This window comes from Phyllostomus hastatus, unplaced genomic scaffold, assembly GCF_019186645.2.
Source record: "Phyllostomus hastatus isolate PE091 unplaced genomic scaffold, TTU_PhHast_1.1 phas_scaffold_21, whole genome shotgun sequence".
NCBI lineage: Eukaryota > Metazoa > Chordata > Mammalia > Chiroptera > Phyllostomidae > Phyllostomus > Phyllostomus hastatus.
The window spans coordinates 44,753,719-44,774,592 of NW_025334017.1; the positions used below are offsets into that span (position 1 = coordinate 44,753,719).

Consider the following 20,874-nt stretch of genomic DNA (forward strand, 5'->3'; position numbering starts at 1 on the left):
GAACGACTCCGTCTTGAAGGCCACTCATTCAGACGCCTGTGCCCACAGCCTCCAGCTCTCACAGAGGCATCTGCAAGAGTCCCGAGCCCTGACACCTGCGGGTCCCCAGTCCCCTGCTCTGTGACCTGCCCCTCCCCCAGCTCCCACCTGCCTCTCCTCCTTCCCCAGTGGCTTCCATCACCTCGAGTTCCCCCACTGCAGCCGGTCCCATTCTATGCTCGTCCTCTCCGGCCTCCTGCTTCTTCCTCCCCCCAGACCTCACCTGCGTGGCAGCCAAGCAAGGCCATCCCACCCGGCTCCACAGTCGGGGAGGGGGGTCGGCCCCTCTAAGTTCGCCAGCTCCTCCCCTAGCCAGGCCCTCCGCAGAGCGGCTGGCACGAATCGGCCCTGAACGACGAGTTTCTTCTCGACCTCGCCCCCCTTCGGACAGCTGCTGCTGCTGCGGCTCCCCTGTCTCAGAGCAGACGGCGGGGGCGCTGAGAGGTCTGCCGGCGCCCCGCGGTCACACAGCAGGGAGAGGCGCAGGTCCCCCCGGGGACTTCACAGGGGCGGACGCTAGCTAACCCGGGAAGCCCAGGAGGTGAGGCCTCGGGTCCCCCCCTGGACTGAAAATCTCTCCCGAGGGGAAACCGGGAGGGGGAGGGGGGGCCTGAGGGCTCAGCCGTCCTAGAGAAATGACACCAACACCCGAACGATAAAATAGCTCTTTTTTTTAATCCACTTTGATTCAGATCATTGGAAATGCGTTCAACAATAAATAAAACACAGCAGAGGCCCAGGGAGGCGACTCTCGCGAACGCTCGGCTGCCCGAACACGAGGGCGAGGCCGGGGGGGGGGGGCGGGAAGGGGAGGGAAAAACCAAGGAACACCAACAACCAAGCAAACGAGATCGCCCAAAAGAAAAAGTGCTCGGGAGACTTTGGCTTTGACGTGAAATCGGGACATGCTAACGTGGTCGGGCACCGGGCTCACCCTGCGGGGCGGGGATTCCTGGCCCGGGGCGGGGTTTCAGCTGGCGTCCGGCTCGGGGCTGGGCCCCTGGGCCACAGACGGCAGATCCGTACTACTGTGGCCGACCCCAGACGCCACGAGGCCCGAGGGACGTCAGGAGGGCTGCCTGGAGGAAGCACAGCGGTCTTCGCCGAGAAAGAAAGTGCCAATGCCTGCTGCGGGGAAGACGGGCTCTGCCCCTCGCCGCTGCTCCCCGAGAGCCCCCTTCTTTTCCTCGCTCGGAGGTGTCACGCAGCACCCCTGGGTCACGAGCTGGTGTCCAGGACGAACGAGAGGAGGGAAGCTGACTCCACCTCAACGCTGGCCAGCCCGGGCGCCAGGGGAGGGGGACCAGCGGGCTGGCCACCTGTGGCCCGGTGGCTGCAGCCCAGATGTCCGAGGGAGAGGACAGCTGAGTCTGGATGGCACACGGCCAGCGTCCAGCCACCTTACACTAGACAGCGGCCACTCGGGCCTTGGGGTTCCTGGACAACCAGGCCAGGGACCATGCATGACGGGCGAGGCAGGGATGGCTCGGAGAGGGTAGGCGACTCTTTCCTGAGTTTCATTTTCTCTGGGTTTGGGCTGCCTGGAGGAGCACAGATAAAGCAAACAGCAGTCCCAATAGTCTGAATGGATTCCACCTTCGACCCAGAGGCCCAGTGCGTGTCGGGGCAGGGCCCGCCTCTCGCTGCCCCGTCGGCCGCAGCGGAGACCCAGACGCCACCGAGCCTCGGCACCCGCCCTCCCCACTGTGCCTGGCTTGCCTACTGCATATGTTTCCTTTCGACTGGTTTCTCCCGCCAACCCCAGTCCACGTGGCTTGCTGGGCAATAGCCAAGGGTGTCCACAGCATCAGTGTAAGCACTTTCTGCTCTGCCCCGGGTCACACTGGGAGCCAGAGGCTACACACCTGCCTCCTCTCGCCCTCAGCAGGTGGGAGAGGAGCGCACAGGTGTCTCCTGCTCCTGGCCCTCTGGGGGGTGGGAGGGAGGGGCGGGGGGCAGGGCTGAAGGCTGGGGTGCTGCTGGGCTCTCTCTGGTTCATGAGCCTCCCTCCTTACAGCTTCAGGCTCAGCGCTGCTTGCTGCAGGCAGGGGCACCTCTGCTCCCTGTCTGGGCCCTCGGCTGGTCTCCAAGGAGCTCTCTGCCCACCGCAGGGTGGATGATGGATGTGCCCTGGGCCCCAGGCAGCCCAACTGTGGGGAGGCGGTGGGCCTGCCAGAAAGCTCCCCAAGTGGCTGCACCGTGTGCTGCTGCCCACGGCGCCACCGAACACCTTGCGAGAAGCACTCGGGTCCGACCCTCAGCCGGTCCTACCCACAGTGTGGGTCCCACTGCTTTAAGCCGACCCATGCATTGACTTGTAATCCTGGCCACTGACTGGCGTTGGTTTCGTCAGTCCCCTTGGCTAAGGGAGTAGGACACAAGGCGGTGTCATGGCTGGGGCTACGGGAGCACACAGCTGTCCCCTCCCCGGGGCAGATGGCGTTGAGGAGGCAGGGACTACAGCCCCCCGGAGCCCCCCTGCAGCCCGAGGAGGCAGCCGGCGGCCAGAGGCTGGGCAGCCAGCAGCCTGCCCCCAGGGATGGTGCCTTGAGATGCGGGATGAACCTCGCAGGGGAAGCCCACCCCCGGATGTTTTAAACGTGGAGTCAGTGGTGCCCTGTTTTTTGCTCAAAATGTTCCTGTTGTGCTATTGGTCACCATCAGCTCACTTCTGCAAGTCGTGTCCCTCCCTGGGCCTTGCTGTTCTCATCTGTGAAATGGGAGAGCCAGATGCCTGGGGCTGGGAGAAACCCCAGGGCTGGAGCAGCCTGGCGGGAAGGAGGGAGACAGGGCAGGGAGCAGGCGGCAGACCCGAGCAGCTCGGCTGGGGGCACGTCCTCCCTTGGGGGGCCCGCTCTGGCTGCACAGCCCAAGGAAGCAGGCTCCTTGTCCTGGACGTGCCATGCTGGACAGGCTCGGCTTGCAGGAGAAGGGGAGAGGGGCTCAGGAGCCGGTCACACTGCCCCCCGTCCCCGTGGCCGTCTTCCCCAAGGTCTGTCCCTGGGACGGGTCGGCCAGCCACCCGCCGCTGGCCGAGTTCCTCACGTCTGGTGTCAAGTTCCGCCGTGGGCCTGCCCTGGGACAGCCATCCTCACAGCGATCTCTGAGCCCGTGTCCGTCCAGAGAGTCTTACGTGTAGGAGGACTTTACAGCTGGGAGAGGTTTTCTTGCTTGTTTGTTTCTAAAAAAACACTTTCTGGATTGTGAATCTTTAAGAATCTAATACAAGCTATAAAACCTTCCCCCAGGAAAATGCTCACACATACGGACTCAGAAAAAAAAATGTGGCACGCCATTTCTGGGGACTCCCTCGAGTTGCCTGGTGCCGGCGGTGGCCCCTGAGCTCCCACAGCTCCTCTCCCCTCACCGGCAGAGGAGACACCGAGGCCAGGAGAGCAGGGCTGGCCGGGGCGCCACGGGGAGCAGAGGTGGTAGGCCCTTTGGCTCCGAGACGGGCCTCCTGCGCACACCACTACGGAGGGCCCCGTCACACCTCCTCGGAGCAGCGGTGGCCTTTGGGGAAATGCCCTCAACGGGAGAAAAAATGGTTTTTCTATGAAATGTCAGTAACCGGAGCCCCCATCACTGCCCCCCCGTGCCTGGGAGGACTCCACTCCTCACCGGTCCCGAGGGTTCTGGAGGGCCCTGGCCCGAGGCTGGACCCGAGATCCCCAAGAGAAAAGAAAAGGCGGGGCCGGGAGAGAAGGAGGCACAGGGCACTCCACAAACCCACGGACCTGCCCCAAGGACCCCCCACTCCAGGCACCCCAATACACCCGAGTCTGAGGATCCCCACAGAGCACACAGTAAGCCCCCCACTGCCCGGCTGCTGCGTGGAGCAGGAGGAAGCGTCATTGAAACCCCAGGACCAGCGACAAAGTCAGAAAGTGCACGTGATGTCAGCTGAATACAACAACAACAACAAAATCAATAAATAATCAGGAAGGCTGACGAGGAAGAGAGTGAGAATGAGGTATGACTCCCCCCCCCACTCTGACGGTCGCATTCCTAGGGGCTCCCCCACCCCTGGGGGCACCACGCGGCGGGCCGGCAGGGACCCGGCCCAGAGCATGGGCCCTCGGGGGACACGCAGGTGGGGGAAGACCCTCTCCATGGGCTTCGAGGTGACGGCCCCTGGTCCAGCAGTCTGTGGAAAAGGGAAGGATGTCCCACGGCTTCTGAGCATTGGACCCATTCGGGGGCGGACTCAGGAAATGAGACGATGTCCCCAGCTAAGAGCCACGGGGGCGGTGGCCAGGGGTCCCCTTCCCCGAGTCGGGGCGCTTGCCTCGTTTCAGCCACCGCACGCACAGTCTCCCCAAAGACAAAGGCACATGGGGGCAGCCACATCTGCTCTCAGCCACAGCTTTAACGACAGACGGGTCGCCCGGGAGAGCACCGGCTTGGGGAGAGGGCGCCCGCTGGGGTCACAGGTGGCTCGCCACGACGCAGGCCTGCGGGGCGGGCACGCAGGGCCGTCCCCCCCAGGGAGGGGGAGGCCCGGCATCCGCCAGTAAGGTGTCATCCGGCCCCCAGTGGTGATGTGGCCCAGGCGGCCGTGTGCCGGAAGCCGTCCTCACTCACTCGGAAACATCCCAGCGAGAACCGGAGTCCGGGGGAGTCAGCCCAGGCCCCCCGGGCCGAGGAAGGTCTCTGCCCATGCCCCCTGGGAAACAGTCCTGCCCTTTCAAACACAGCAGTCTCCAGGAGACGGACTCGCCCACCTTCCGAAGCAGCGAGGGGTCTCCTCGCCCGGGCTGGCTGGGAGACGGGCTCGGCAGCCCCGGCAGTGCTCGGCGACCCTGCCGCGCAGGTGCTGAGCAGAACGGAACAGCTCCGGCCAGAAGCCGGGGCTGGCGAGGGAGGCGCGCTCTGGTGTGCCCGTCCGTGACCCTTCCCTGCCCGGGGTCATCTCCCCTTGAAGATCCGGATCTTGTCGATGGACGCCAAGGTGGCCGTGACGACGGACTCGAAGTCCCCGTCGTGCACCCCGGTCTTGCGGAAGGCCCCCGCCGACGGGTTGTTCTCCCAGTAGTGGTGCCAGTTGCCTTTGCTGTCTGCCCCGAAGCCGTACAAGTCCACCTGTGCGGGGCGGTGGCAAAGGTGAGGACCAGACGGGGGGGGCCAATGAAAGGACGCCCGCAGACCATCCCGAATCTGAGAACATCCACTCCGAGGACCACAGAAACCTTCTCTGGTTCCTAGCGCTCCCTGGGGTTCGGGGCCACAAAAGCGAGTTGGGTGAAATCAAGGTCAATGTGAGGGCCCATGAGGGACGGGGCTCTGGTGGCACGGAGCAGGTGTCACACTGGGGTTGGGTCGTGGAAAGTGCGTCGAAGAGGGTCAGGGAGGGACATGGGGGGGGCTCCCAGGGGGAGGAGCGCTTTCTGAGCTGCTGCAGTGTGGGTGACAGGTTTGAGGGGTGGGGACAGACGGGGCAGGGCAGGCAGGGGATGGCTCTGAGGCAAGGGTAGCTTTTTCAGTCAATGCCGGCGTGGGCCTGAGCCTGCCCCACAGCAGGACGGCAGAGACGGGAGTGGGGTTTCCGGGGCAGAGCCCCACGGGGTGTGTGACCCGCGGGCTGGAGGCGGGGCGGGAGATGGGAGCGACACCCAGTTGCTGGTTAAAGAGACTAGGACAGTGACAGACGGGTGAGGCAGGAACCGTGGGCGTGCCGGGCAGCCCCTCCACCCCTCCCTGGGGCTTCCAACCCTGAGCCAGGCAGGCTGGGGTGGGGACAGGCTACATGTGACAAGAAGGGACATCTCAGCGTCCTGCCTGAACCCAGGGCCAGGGAGAAAGTGGGGGCCGCTGTGTCCCCCTCCTGCTCCCCTGCCCCAGGTGGATGTCGAGGGAAGTCTGCGGTGGGGAACGCACTCTTCCCAGGACCTCTGGTTGTCAACCCCAGGGGACAGTAGGACCCCCGGGTGCCTGGTTCCCACCCTCAGAAGTTCCAGTGAATGTGGGCTTGGGGCGGCCCGGGTGCTGGGACTCGGCTCCGAGGCCAGAGGTGCAGACCGACAGATCTCTTACGGGGCAGCCTGCCCCCGTGGCCCCCGATCTGCCCTTCTGCCCGCTGGCCCTGGCTCTGCCTGGGGAAGCTCGGGCAGAACGAGCCAGAACTCACTCCGGAGAGCGTTCTCCCTCAAGCACCCCACGAGAGGCACCAGCAGGCCCCCTGGGGCCTGGGGTCAGGGAGCAGGCTCGAGGAGCCCCGGGCCCGCCCCCCCCCCCCCCGCCCCGCGTGCACAGCAGGCCCAGGGGAGGGTGGCGCACCTCGTCGCAGACGTGCAGGGAGAAGATGACGGAGAGGATGCCGGTGGACGGGTACCGCCCGTGGCCCTGCAGCCAGCTGTCGAAGACGTACTTGATGAAGGCCGGGTGGTATATCAGGATCTGCGGGAGGGGAGCACAGGCGTCAGCGGGGCGGCTGGGGAAGGGCGCCGCCACCTACAGGTGGGCCACACACTCTGGCGGCCGGGGGGGGTGGTGTGCACATGACAGGGACTGCTGCCGCCCCGGTGCTCGTGGGGTTTGCATGGTCCTAGTGGGAAGACACGGAAGGTGCTAGAGGAGAACCGTGGGAGCGGGGAGAGGGATAAAGCGGAGACAGGCGATGGAGCCCCACGGGGAGGCGGCTTGACCAGCTGGCGACATCGCACGACAATCCCACGAGGACAGAGACTGAGGGAGACAGTGGGGTGGGGGTGGGGGGGCGCAGGAGGAGGGCCCGGGGGACAACAGGAGGTGGGGAGGGACGAGGACACACCTGCCACGCCGCAGAAGAACTCGCGCACTGAGCTGCCCCGGCTACCTGGCCCGGGCCTGGATGAACGCTGGTCCCTAAAATGACCCCACGTGCGAGCTTCCCCTCTCCTCCTGTGACCGAGGGGGACGCCGAGACCCGGGAGGCTTCGAGACAAGCTCAGTGCCACACAGCCAGCGGTGACCCAGCAGGGGGTGTCCTGGCATCAGGTGTGGCCTTGGCCCCACCACCCAGGGCGGCCTTGAGGACAGTGAGGGGCACCCGTCGGGCAGCAGAGGGGGGAGCACGCACAAGCAGCCTCATGCAGCGCCCCCGGTGGGGGGAGGCCCGGAGCGGGCACTGGGCTCGAACCCGCTGACCTCTCGGCCTGGCCTCTCTGGGAGCCCCTGCCCCCGCTGTGCCCCACAGATTCACGCGTGGCTTCTCCGCCGCAGCACGGCAGCCCCACACGACAGGCACGTGCAAGAGGCATGTGCGGGAGGCCGGGGGGAGGGGCCTGAGGCTCCAGGTCACCACAGCCCCACCGCGCTCCCGGGCAAGCTGCCTGGCCTCCCTGACCTGACCTCCCCCCCAGATGAGAGCGCGTGGGCAAAGGGCCAGTGCGGTGGCTGCTCCCCTTCCTTCTGCCCTCTGCCCGGCCTTGGCCGACCCCACCCGGGGGAAGACGGAGACACAGGTACGGCCTGCAGACACAGGGGAGGCCTGGCTTGGAGAAGCTTGCACCATGGAGCGGTGGTTCTCAAACTGCAGCCTCCTGGGCACCCCCGGAGGCCTTCCAAAAACCCGGAGGGGCCTGGGGTGAGCCTGGGGATCGGCCTCAGGGACAGTCTCCCCGGTGAAACTGCTGGCCCTGGTCCCCCCACTTGGGGAAGCTTTCCCAGCGAGTCTCCCCAGCAGGGACCCCCGCCAGTGCACCCAGGGGCTCTGGCAGCCAGATGCTGGTGGGGGCAGGGGGCGGGGGTGGATGGTGCTGTCTCTCCCACGGGCAGAGCCGTGGGCTGATCTCAGGGCAGAAGAGCCCGAACCCCACTCACCTGGTCCTTCTTCACTTTGATCTTCGCGGGGACAGGCACGTAGGTGCTGTGCGGGGAGAGAGAGTATACGGTCAATGTGGGGAGCAGCCGGGCTGCCTGCGGGCAGCTCTGGGGGTGGCTGGGGAGGGAAGCCGGGCCAGGCTGCATCTCTGGGACAGCGCCTCCCCGCCGCAGCCCTGCAGTGGCCCGTGACAGACACCAGAGGGCGACCTTGGCTCACTCGAGGGCCTTCCGCAGCTTTCTGTGCCTTCTCCCAGGGAGGATGAAAAGGGGCACTTGCTCCAAGCCCCCCCTGCCCCGCACAGCCTGAGGGAGCACATGGAGGCCAGAGCACCTACCGCCCTGTTGGGGTGCTAGTCGGTGAGGCCTACGCCACCTCCCTCTCACCTGCGAAGGTCTGGGTGCCTCCAAGATGAAGGCCACTGGCTTCGCCCCAGACCTAACTCAGGTGCAACTTGGGCTCCGAGCCCCTGGGACCAGGAGCAACGACAGGGCCCTGACCCGAGGCCACCAGGCTTCTCCCCTGTCAGAACCCTTCTCCTGAAGGCACAGCCCCCTCCCGTGTCCTGCACCCCGGTCTTCACTGAGCCTCACGCCAGGAGGCTCTGGCCATCTGGACACTGAAGCCACTTTCCCCGGGCACGGCACAGCCTTAGGGAGCGGACCAGGTGCGGGCCATGCCCGGCCACCCCTCAGGGTCCTCCCTGGCAGAGGGAGGCGGATAACCACTAACCAAATAACCATTTGGCCAGACAGCACACAGCCATGCCTGGTGCGGAGTAGATGCCCGGAAGGCATGAGCTCCCCAGTCTCAAGGCAGCGCATGATGGGGGACTCACACCAGCGCCCACCCACTCACTCAGCACCCCATCTCCCCACCTGCTCCCCACCCCATCCAGGGCCACTTCTAGTTCGAGAAGCAGGTAGCACTGCAGAGATAGGGGCGGGAGTAAGGTGAGCTGAGCCCCTCCCGGCGGGCCCTTCCCCAGGAGTTGCTAGGGTTCCTGGGACGCACCCCAGGCTGGCCCACTCGCGGGTCAGGAGGAAGGAAAAGGATGAAATCCGGGGTGTGTTCAGAGTGATGGGAGGTGGGGGAGCAGGGAGCGTGGGGGGTCGGAGGCGCCCTGCGGGGCTGGTGCCGCCCAGGAGGACATGTGTGGAGGGACGCATTTCGGGGACAGGAGCAGCGTGAGCTGGGCTGTGGGGCAGGGAGCAGCGTGGTGGGGGGTGCTGGGGGCACCCACATGGTGAGGAGGGTCAGTGAGGGGCCAGGCAACGGACCCCCCCAACCCAGACAGCCCGAGGGAGCTTACTGGGAGATGGTGCCCGTGGTGGTGGCACTGACCACCCACTCCAGGTCGAGGATCTTGAAGGGGACCAGAACCATGCTGACGTTGTGGGCCAGCTCCCTGAAGCTCTCAGGGTACATGAGGTGGTGGGTGGTCTTGCTCCCCACGTCGACTTCAAACCCCGCGGTGGGGGCCTTGTTCATCCTGGGAGGAGAAGGGAGAGAAGACACCTGTCGTATCACACGGTCACCGACCCCAGGGGACAGCTGTGACCTCAGGCCAGGGCCCTCCTCCCACCAGTGTCCTCGCCTATCCAACGGAGACAGTTACCAAACAGCTCAAAAGATTTGTTGGTTCTTTTTCTCCTTTACGATCTCAAGTAAGCCTAACTGTCACCACCACTGATGACCTACTAAGCGCAAGCTCTGCCATGGCCAAGTGACACACTTCATTAAACTGTACGATGCCGTGCCCAGCAGGGGTTTCACCATCCAGGAGACCTGAGCACACAGAGTCTGTCCCAGGACACAGAGCTACCAGAGCTGTCAGCCTTGAACTTGCGTCTGTCTGACCCTGAACCTGACTCTGTCCCCCTCGCCGTGGACGTCCCCGTTGAGCTCCAGGTGTACGCCGAGGCTCCGAGAACAGCAATGACAAGAAACCAGAAGAGACGGGGGGCTCCTTCCTGGAATATCTGTTTCACTTGGTGGCAGGAAAATATATTTTACATTAAAAGCGTATAGTTATAGTGTTGGGAACTGTCCTGCCTGGTTTCAGAAGCTGTAACCCCCTGTAGCTAAGGCTGAATAAAGGACCTTGGGACCATAAGCCACTAAGGAGACAAAGTTTATCTTCCTTGTAGGGGCGCCACCTCTGCCCCCTTTCTCTTCACCCTCCTTGGCCCCAGGTGGATGACTGGTTAGCCAATGACGGGTAAGATTCCTCAAACGAGGGATGACCTAAGATAGGCACAGTCGCAAAGGGGCCCTCAGGGAAGGACTTGGGGGGCTATAGAAAAAGGGGGTGATGGACCTTTGCCCCTCAGCTTTGACACAGCCTGAGTCCTCATTCTGTCTGCAGGAAGTCTCCTAATCTCTTGGCTGCCTTACTTCCCCTGGCTGACTTAAGCCTGAAACAATGCTGGAGGTGGGTGTGGCCCTGTGCTGGAAAGGGCGGGTTCCCTAGGGCAATCAGGCCTAAGAAAGAACACATAAAATCCTATGAAACCTGCTTTGCCAATACACTCAATTAAAATGATGAGGGTCCAAACACGAAATGAGTTTGTTCCCCAAAGTTTTATGGCCCTTTCACTACCTGACCCTGACTCAGAATAAATGCTCAGCGTTCTGTGAATGTTATCTATTGTTGAATCGTCTCTGCCTGACAACGACTGATGAGCTTTACGTATACACCCTGTATTCCTGTGCAAATTGAACCTGACAAAAGCTTGTCAAGGCAAGGGTCAAGGCACTCTCCCCTTGAGAGAGGAGCCTTGCCGTCCCTTTCCCTCCACAGGACTCGGCAGTCCACGTGAATTCGTCTTGTCTCATCCCTAACGCCGAGGACCCCAGGAGCCGGGATCCGCGTCACTAGAGTATGGCCTACATTGCAAAATGGGAACCATTGTAAAGATCAAAGGAGAACCTTCACGCCAATCCTGCTGTCTCGCCAGAACTCTCGGGGCCAAGCCCCCGGCCCGCCGGTCCTCCCTGCCTCCAGAGGGGCCCCGTGAGTCCGCCTCCATCCTGCCGTGCACAGGGGATGGGGAGCCTGCGGCCCAGAGGGGGCCCCCGCGAGGGGCCGGGCGCTCACCTCAGCACGAAGTCGTGACCGTCTATCTGGGACCCGTACTCGGACCCCCGCAGGTTGCCCGAGTTGCCCACGACGGCGCAGCGCCGGCAGCCCTGCGACTTCTTCTCCAGCAGGGGGTCCACGTTCCCCGGCACCACTCGGAAAAGCATCTTGAGGGTGTCGTTCAAGTCACTGGGGCGCTTCTCCCGCTGGAGCTTCTGTGGGCGGAGGACCAAAGGACACGGGTCGGCCTGGCTGTGCTGCCCCTGGCCGGGGGGGGCGGGGGGAGGCAGGCGGGGGGGGCTCCACCACGTGTCCAGTGGCAGATGAGTAGATGGAACAATGCGGACTACACATACAGTGGAGTATCATTCCGTCCAAAAAAAAAAAAAGGAGGTTCTGATGCAAGCTACGGCATGAGTGGGCCTTGGAGACACGCTTAGTGCAGTAAGCCAGGCACCGAAGGACAGGGAGTGTGTGAGTCTACTCACAGGAGGTCCCTAGAGGAGTCAAGTTCATGGACAGGAAGTGGAACGGGGATTGCCGGGGGCTGGGGGAGGGGAGGAAGGGACAGGGCGTTGGGCGGTGAGGCCAGGTCTAGACAGTGGTGCTGCTTGCGTGGCCCTGTGAACGTACTCAAAGCCACTGACAAGTTCGCTGACAAACGGTGAAGGTGATAAATATGGTTGTATCACAACAGGAGAAAAGCGATAATCCGGGATTAAACACCTGCTTCTGATAAGACTTCCCGGGGCAGCTCCGAGCTCCGGAGTGGGTCACCGCCCAGGGTCGCCCCCCTGCCCGTGAGGATCCTGACCCAGCCAGGCTGGCCCGGGCCCCACAACCTGCCCGTCCAACAGGCTCCCAGGCCATGCGGCAGCCGCTGCTGGTGCGGGGACCACACTCCGAAAACCCCTGGGGTAGGGGCCCCAGCGGAGGTCCCCCCAGGAAGGGCCGCTGTGCACCCCAACATTGCAAAGTGCTCAGGCCATAAAGCCCTCACAGCGCCCTCTGCTCTGGCTTATCTATAGCGGATCCTCAGCGAGTAGTTTTGGAATGAACGAACGAGTGAAGGAATGATGGATATCGTGATTTTTGCAAAGAGCCCGGCAGGGCCCCGGGGGTGTGCCCAGGCGCCGGGGCCCCCGCTCACCCCCGGCCCCCGCGCTGCCCCAGCTCTCACCAGCCACCAGCTGTAGGTGCTGTCCTCCAAGAGCGCGTTCTGCGCCGTCAGCAGCGGCTGCACGGACCAGTTGAAGCGCTCGTCGAACCAGGGCGAGACCCCGCGCTGGCTGAGGCAGCGGGCGCAGGTGCAGGGCCTGTGCGAGTAGGTCATCAGCTTCTTGAAGTTCTCCGAGAGCTCGATGACGATCTGCTTGGGGAACCAGGTGGTGGTCACCGCGATGTGGGAGTAATTCAGGAGGAAGGAGGTGAGGAAGATGAAGAGGACCAGGAGGGTGAGCACTTTGAGGGTCCTTCTCCTTATGGCCGCCATGTCTGCTGTCCTGAGGAGGGCTCCCAGGGATGGGTGGGAGGAAATCGCGCCTAACTGAGGAGGGACCTAGAAGAAAAACCCCAGAGATGGGGGCTCGACCCCAAGGCCACGTGAGAACTCCCGGGGGGGGGGCCTCAAGCCCTGCTCCGGCCGACTTCCCTTCGTCTTGCTGACGGCCACCCCGGTGCACCGGACTTCACCCCGTGACACCCAAAGGCTACGTGGACCATTCAGGGTGGGATGACTCTTCTTGCACGAAACTGGTCTCTTCCGGAAACAAAGCCACCTGCTGGGCCAGCAAACCTCAGACCGCCGGTCCTGTCTCCTGATGCACCGTTCATCAAGCTCAACACCAGTGGTTCCCTTCCCCGTCCAAAGGGGTTGAGGAGTAAGTAATTAATCTTGGTGACGGTGTCGGGTCCCTCGGGGGCGAGGACCCGGAAGGGAGGTTCGCAGTGCAGGACGGAAGGAGGCTGTTTTTGTCACTGTCCCTCGGAAAGGATGGCGTGTGATGGTCCTTAATTAGAACTCCCTGCCCACGCTGGCTCCCAAGAGGTGGCGGTCAGGCAGTGGGCTGGAGGCAGGCACGGGGGGCTGTCTGTCATCTGCACAGAGAAGGAGGGAGAAAGCAGGATGAAATTCTATTCCCGTGCTATTAAAAAAAAAATTCTCTGTCCCCACCTCCTCCAGGATGAATTCTATTACCTTCTGCTCTGCGGTCAAGCCGGTGTGGCAGGTGACCACAAGGGATTTTTTTTATACACGGAGCCTTGGTGTGTGCACGTACACAACGAGATGTCAAGGCCCATTCTGCGAGGTCGGCGAGGGGCACCGGGGTGTCTCGCCCATCTTCCCTAGTGCAGTTCAGCGTTCAACCCGATTTCGGGACCTGAGTCAGTGCTGCAGTTGCAGGGGCTGCTGAGGACCCCCCCCAACCCCCCACTCTGTTTGGATCCCAGTGCCAACAGCATAAAAGGTGTGCTGAGGAGCTCGTCCTGGCTTCCGTGCACCTTGGCATTCAGGCTCCACCACGTATCCTTGGCCCCACAGAGTAGACTGTAGATGGCCCAAGTTCAAGTTCAAGTTCTGGTTCATAGCCCTTTCTGGCCCTCAGTTTCCTCTTCGGTAAAGTGGGGTAATGCCACATCCGCTTACAGAATGGTTAGGAAGATACGATAAAATGACAGCTGCTGAGCTTCTGGTATCTAATCAGGCAATTGATCGGCCTTAATTTTCCTTTTTCAATGAATGAATATTCTTGGATGACCCACTAAAAGCCAGACACGATGGCATATTCTTCACACAAATCTGTGCACTCAGATAATCCTAAGTCTACTGCCAGCTGTGAAGTGGGGGTTTCCCATGTTGTTGGGGGAAGGAGGAGCAGGTCTGAATCCAGACCCACAGTCCTCTGACTGCATGGACCTGGAGGGGCTGGGGGGCCAGGGTCAGGAGTGGGGCTCTGCTGACCCCGGTGCCCCGGGGAGGCACCCCTGTCTGTTAACCAGTCTCTGGAGGGCAGAGTGGGAGGGATATAAAGAAAGGGGAGCATCCGTAGTCAAAGGAAGCAACCACAGGCCCCCAGACCTCACTGGTGTTGTCCAGCTTCTGCAGAGAAAGCTGTGGCCACACCTTTGCCCTTGACCATGAAGGAGCCCTTTTGGCCTTTGCTTGGACTGTGCCCCCATCTCCACTTGTCTGATCAAGTCTCCCCCATGCTCAGCCTGTGGGTCATCAACAAGCGGGTACATGTCCTTCCAGGACAGCGACATTGGAAGGAACAGCGACCGCCTTCAGGGAGACAGAGAGGCCGCTCGGGAATGGTTACACACCCACAGTGCCCGCCTGGAGACACCCGGGGCCCCAGGTGCGCGGCGGCCCCTCCGGCTTCCTCGGCACCTCGGCTCGGCCGGCAGGGTCACCCTGATCTGCCTCCTGCTCCACTGTCACCGTCCTGACAATCTGGCTTGCATGTGGAACCTAAGGGTGACCACGGTCCTCCCTCCCCGGCCATCCCCCAGCCCCTCCACCCAGAAGCAGCCCTGGGGCGAGGTGAACCTTCCCAGGCCGGCGGCTCCTTCCGCTTCACCCCGGCTGGCAGAGGGCTCCCACCCCTCTTACCCTGGAAGTCGGTCCAGGCATGAGAATGCACCCTAACTCTGTCCAATCACAGTGAAACCCCTGACTTCTGTCCAACGGTCAGAATCTGTCCTTCGCTCTGGTCCGTCTGGTGTCTGGGTGTGGAAGTCGGGGCCGTGCCAGTCATTCTGCCTGCTCGTGGGCGGGGGGGTGGCCGGACGGGACCAGAGGGGCGCTGTTGAGTCCCTGCTCTAGCCGCCCCTGCAGCTGGCCCTCCATTTTGACCTCTCAGGGACATGAGATAATAAATCCCCTTTATTGTGTAAAGCAGGCTGCTTGCAACTGGAAGCAACACAACTGACCCACACAGGTCACAGTCGCTTTTGCCTCTGGGCTCCCGCCCAGGCTGACCCCGTGGGCGGAAAGGCCGTCCCGCCCGGCCGGGTGCTCGAGAGTCCTTCAGGGCCGAGCGGGCACTGACACCCCGAGAGAGGCCTGCCCACACCTGGCACGAGGAAGGGCCTCTCTGGATGTCCGCAGCACCCCGGCTCCCTCCTGCCTGCCCTGTTTACTTCTCTGTCTCCTTCCCCCTGGGCTGGGAGCTCCATGAGGATGGGCACTCAGTCTCACTCACCGTGTCCCTGTCACCGGGCACACGCACGGCATCAGGAAGGCAGGAGTGAGTGGGGGGAAAGGCAAGGGCTGACTCTTCGGACGCCCGAGCGAGAGCATAGACTCAGGGTCAGAGGACGCCGCGTCACCCATTCGCTGTGTGACTCTGAACAAGCTACCTAACCTCTCTGAGCCATTCCTTGAACTGCAAAATGGGACTGACGGTAGAGATTGGGCTCGCATCTGGGCGCTGCCCATCAAGCAAGATCTGTCCCTCCATCCGATTCACTCGCTGTTGTGTTTCTGCTGGGCCCTGGGCTGGGCCGGCACGGGGGTAGGGGGCTGAGATGCCTGATGAATGATTCCAAGGCGGCAGAAAGGAGGCTGGTGTGCCTGATCAGCGTGGAGGGGAGGAGCAGGCACGTGTGGGGAGGGGTGGCGGGTGAGAGCGTGCGCAGCTGCGGAAACCGTGCCCAAGACCAGGTTTTCTCCGAGTGACGCAGAGCCCGCTGCAGGGTCTCTGAGCGGAGCAGGGGCAGGGTCTCACCGCATTCGTCTTGGGGATGAGCGGGGCCCACGGTGTTCTTCCTGCCTTTGCATCCCAATGCCAGAGGCAGGGGCGAGTTCACTTCAATAAACGACACTGACCAAACAAGACTCTGGACGAGAGGCGAGGTTCCCCACCACGTCCCGGCTCCGTGTGAGATACAAACACGCTCAGCTGACGCTAGCGGTAGTGTGAGACCAAGGGCGAGGCTGAGCTGCAGAGCCCGGGCAGGGGGCGGCAACACCCTCCCCCCCCACCATCTGGCCCAGCCTAGGAGCCGCATTTCCTAGGTCACAGCACTCACTGGGCTCCCACTTACCAGCAGAGGCTCCTGGGCTGGTAACAATTAGTGCTTTTGAAAACGCTGGAGAAAAAACCACAGCAGAAAAGCAAGAAGGCCCCTCCACCCTCCCCAGGCCCCGGGGAAGAAAGCGGGTGTACGTGACGCCCCTGTCCTCTGTTCAGGAAAGCAGCCTGTGACACAGACGCAACCCCAGCCCTAGCTCCCCCAGACAGGACCTGGGCCAGGACGCCACAGGCCGAGGATCCCTGCCTGCCAAGTGGGCCGCACCTTCCCAAAACAAAGAGCCAGAGGAGAGGGCAGGGGAGGCCCCGGCTCCTTGTCCTGTCTGCAGGAGGGACGCAGAGAACATGTAACAGCCTAACGGGGTCACCAGCGACACCCATTCAAGGGCTCAGAAGGTGTGGATCTCCCTAAGGAGGGGCCCCAAGGAAGACAAACGTCCCTGGCAACAGAGAGACGGTGGCAAGGACTGGCCGCTGAGAGAGCTGTTCCAAGTACCTGGAACGCCCAGGGAACGAACAGCGTGGGTCTCTCAGCGTTTCCCCAACGCCTGCTGAACTGTGCGGCTGTTAGCGCGAGGCTGGGCGCGCCCCCTGCCCCTGGCGTGGCCCCCCCGGCATGTGGGGGCTGGTGGAATGAGGGGCGAACCCTGCGGGCTGGCAGGAAGATTCGCATTTCTAATGAAGAGCTGTCACAGCCGCCCTCCCTGTGGTCCTCACACCAACGGGGCAAAACGGCCATCACGTCTGTTTCCCTGAAATGGGGAACGGAGGTCCAGAGAAGGCGAGTGACTTGTCCAAGGCCACACAGTGAAACGGAGGCAGGGCCAGCACTACGCCCCGGGCGTCGGCGTCCTCTCGGACGCCTCCACGTCGCCACGGCCCGTCCTTCCGTCCCACCGACACCTGCTGTCTTTACTATTTGCTTTCTCGGCGTTTCTTCGGGTTTGGGCTCTGTCGTCTTCCCAGCTTCTTGAGGCGGACACTGCCTGGTTCTCCCTCTCTTCTGCTGCGCCTGCTGCGTCCGAATCACGCCTTACGTTGACTTTGCTTCTCGCACTTCTCGGGGCCGGCATCTCCATCGGAGCGGTCTCCGTGTGCGCTGCAGGTTTCCGGCGGAGTTCTCCCTCTGTCGCCTGTCTTCCTGCAGTCGGTCATCACAGTGACTCGAACGGCCACGTCCCAGCCTGTGGCATTGGGATCACATCTGGTCTCACGTGGGTCTGTTTCTATTGCCTGTTTTCTCCCTCGGGTCCTCCGGGCGGCCCTCCCTCGGCCTGGAGGACTGAGCGTACGTACTGTGTGCGGCACAAATGCAGAGGCGCCGCCGTCAGAGAGAAGGCTGTTTCATCCTGGGGGCGGGTACAGAGCAGGGGCCCATGACCTTGTCCCGCATGGGGACTGGGACCATGGGGGCCGCCCCTCGGTCGCCTGTGACGGTGGGTGTCCCTGGGGCGCCCTCACCGAGGAGGCGCAGCCCTTCTCCAACGAGAGCTGGGACGCCTACCGGGGTGCGTCCCCCTCGCAGGCTGCCACCTCTGAGTCCCGTCTCCCCTGCGCGGGGGAGACTGCCACAGCTCTGCCTCGCCTTCGAGCCTCGTGGCCGCTGTCCTTGGCTCGCTTTCTCGGGCTCCGGATCCCAGCACCTGCAGCCCTGGCAAAGGCCGTCAAACGGAAGGGGACTGCGGCATGGTGGCCGTCTTCTCCGCGCTTCCCTCCGGTCCGGGTCCTTGGCTCCTTAGTTTTGGCTGACTCGGTAGTCCTGCACGCGACTTTTTATTTGATTTGTTTTACCGCACCGTCCCACCCCACCGCCACCCCAGCCTTGGGAGACAGTCTGAGGCTTTGCCTCAGTTTCTCCATCTGCACGCACAGGGCTGTGCCAAGGAGGACACGAGTCGGTGCAGGTGAAGAAGCATCCGGGCACCTGGCAGGTCGCAAGTGCTCCGGAACGTTAGGTCCCACTACTGAATGCCCTTCCGGTGCACCGGCCTCCCCCTTCCTGCAGGGGGCAGAACGCACACCCCACCCGCATCCTTTCCGCCCCACTTTATTTGCCAGAGGTGGGGGCTGAGCTCAGAGAGGGGAAGAGGCTTTTCCAGTGCCACACAGCAAAGGGGTATCAGGGCTGAGAGGAGAACCAAGCCCCAAATGCCAAGACACACCAGCTCCCCTAGCGTGGCACCTCCCAGGGGAGGGAGCTAGGAAGGCAGCAGGGACTGGGACCCAACCGAGAAAGAGCAGGCAGGGCCACAGGTGCAGAGGGCTGGCAGCTGGCCTGTCTGCGCAGCTGGGGAGGGGGGACCCCCGCACGGGAAAACCTGCGAGGCACTGAGTGCTCGGTGGCTGGCCCTAGGGACGTGACGCGGCCTGAGCACAAGCCCCTCACTGTGCAGTGGAGGTGAAAAGCCATCCCCGCCTCTAAGGTGGCCACACACAGCACTGACTCGTCTGTTAACCTGGAGGGACGGACACCCTGGGGGGAGGGCCTCCTCTTCACCGCCCCTGCTCCCAGCACCACAGTGGGTCACACTGCCCGGGCCCGTGACGAGCACAGCTCTGGCGCTGGGTGGCAGCTCCGACTTTCAGAGGTGGCAGCAGAGGCCCAGGGTGGTCCAGCAACCTGCCAGGGAGCCAGCCTCCAGCCCAGGCAGAGCCCCAAGAAGGCGAGTGGTCGAAAACCCAGGGGCTGAAGGATTAGGGGGAGCTGGCTTCCTCTCGCTAATGCAAACCAGCCACGGCCTTCAGATCCCACTTGTCTTTGCGAGGCCTGCCCCCACCCCCGGTCCCGATGCAGTTTTCTCCCTGGTTTGCAGGTGGACAGGCGGGCTTGGGGGACCACAGCCTCCTGATGCGCCCGGTCCTGGACTCCGTCCCGACAACCTTCACTCCCTTCTATGTCCTGAGCTCAGCCTCCAGAAGTATGGACTGAGTCACCTCTTCCCTGAAACGTGAAGAGTTCACTCTGCGCTCAGGCTGAGGGCACAAGGATCCTCCCGGCAGCCCCTCGCCTCTGACCCGGGATCCACGACGCACTGACAGTCTGGGTTCTTGGTAACAGGAGGACAGAATCTCTTCCCAGACCTCACGCCTTTCCACACTGTTCTCGGCCCGTGCCTCTCACCTGCTCAAGTCCCCAGTGGGTTCTTGCCACACCTGGAATGAAATGCAAGGTCTTTACCGTAGTCTGCAGGGGCCTGCAAGAGCTGGGCTTTGCCTGCTGTCTGACTCCATTGTCTATGCTTTCCCTGGCCGAAAGCACGACGACCACAGGACCTTTGCACAGGCTATAAGCGTTGCCCAGAATGCTCTGCCCACAGATAGTAAGATATTCTTTACTTAACTCAGGATGCTGGGTCAAATGCCCATGCCTTGGAGGGACTTTCCTTGAACTGTTTGTTTTCCTGATTCATGATGGGGAACCCCCCACCTTTCCCCTGCCTTTGCTTCCCAGCACGATATACTGACATAGAGCAGAAAAGAATCTCCCTGCAACTCAGCTCCCTGAGCTCAGAGACTGTCTCTTGTTTCCCCATGGAGCTCCTAGAAGAGTTCCTACATATTCTTTACTCATCACCTGAAAGGTGGGTGTCACCCCCATTTTACAGATGAGGAAACTGAGGCTAAAAGAAGCCCAGATATTGCAATCCACCTAATCTCACAGGCAGTAGGCGCCAGACCTAGGATTCAAGTCCAGACTCCTTCCGTGCCGACTTAGGGTCAGAAGCCGCTCCTCCACGGGTCTCTCATGCATCCGTGTCTTCAGGATAAGCTAAGAATCAAGTGCCTGGCAGGCTCCTTTTGTCTGGATCATTTTTTAGGGTTGTGTGTGCAACCAGAAATCACGGAATACGAAGGAATAGCTTGCTTTCTCTTTGCTACACACGGCGGATTCCCCAAACTTGGTGTTCCTGGTCTATCCTGAAACCCATCACAGGTGCCAGCGTCGGTCCGGGCCCTGTGGCCGGCCTCTGAGGACTTAGGGGTGAAGTGGGAGCTAGTGCCAGCCCAGCACGCATGCTGCCGGCTGTGCCGTGAGTGACAAAGTCACTGGTCTCTGACCCTGGAGTCTCCTGTCTTCCGACAACATCCATGAAACACCGATAGGCTAACTTATTAGCTCGCAAGGGAAATCAGATTGAATCCCAGACTCAACATGGATGCTGTTCTATTTTCCACCTATTAGAGTATTTTATTACCAATAACATGTCCTCGCTGATGGAGCAACTTTCTGTCGCATGCCTCCTCCCAGCTGGTGAGGGTCACGTCTCCAGGGCCACCTGCCGGGGTATGCCCCTGACTCCCTCCCCTCCCCGCCCCCCAGGGAGATCCCTGGGAGACTCAGACGAGTTAGGTGCAATGGACCAGAAGAAAATGTGATCTGGTGTTAAGAGAGACATTAGCCTTAGTTAGTAAACACAGAGAACATTAAACCGATGAATTTGGGGGCAGACATGGGGCGAAACATAGCACAGAGAGGGGACAGTTTCTTAACGTTTGCATTTTCATGACCTGAGAGTGAGCTCAGTGCAAACTCTCTGGAATTCAACCGACTGGACCACGTGGCCAGGTTGAACCTGACAGTTGAGGGCACAGACTGTGTCTCCTTTAGCTCTGTATCTCTGGGACTGTACCCTTGGCCCTGGTCCCCCATGGGGGGCCGTTTCCTGGGAAAATGGACAGATGGGTAACCCAGTGCTGCTGATTGACGATGGGCTTGCTGGTCAACCTCCAGGCGGCCGCCCGCTCTTTGGGGAGGGGGCAGGCAGGGCCAGGCTCGGAGTTTCACGGCGCAGAAGCTCTCTGATCATCCCTTATGGGGAACTTGGAAGGAGTTCACAGGCCAGTGACCAGGCAGAGCTGCTGTCTGATTATTGCTTTTCCAGCTGAATGAGATTCAGTTAATGGAAGATTTAATA

General features: G+C 62.1%; 1 protein-coding gene across 5 annotated transcripts in view; it reads right to left on the minus strand.

Moving 5' to 3' along the window:
- Window positions 1-695: 695 nt before the first annotated feature.
- The window catches only part of ST3GAL1 (ST3 beta-galactoside alpha-2,3-sialyltransferase 1), a 61,499-nt gene continuing 41,320 nt past the window's right edge, over window positions 696-20,874 (minus strand). For all 5 annotated transcript variants that reach the window (XM_045861186.1, XM_045861187.1, XM_045861185.1 and 2 more), the window contains 6 exons: window positions 12,103-13,019; window positions 10,941-11,137; window positions 9,153-9,332; window positions 7,840-7,885; window positions 6,316-6,435; window positions 696-5,121 (listed from right to left, as the gene is read on the minus strand). In XM_045861186.1, coding sequence (XP_045717142.1) covers window positions 4,948-5,121; window positions 6,316-6,435; window positions 7,840-7,885; window positions 9,153-9,332; window positions 10,941-11,137; window positions 12,103-12,414 — 1,029 coding nt within the window. In that variant the 5' untranslated portion in view covers window positions 12,415-13,019 and the 3' untranslated portion in view covers window positions 696-4,947. The remainder of the gene's footprint in view (window positions 5,122-6,315; window positions 6,436-7,839; window positions 7,886-9,152; window positions 9,333-10,940; window positions 11,138-12,102; window positions 13,020-20,874) is intronic.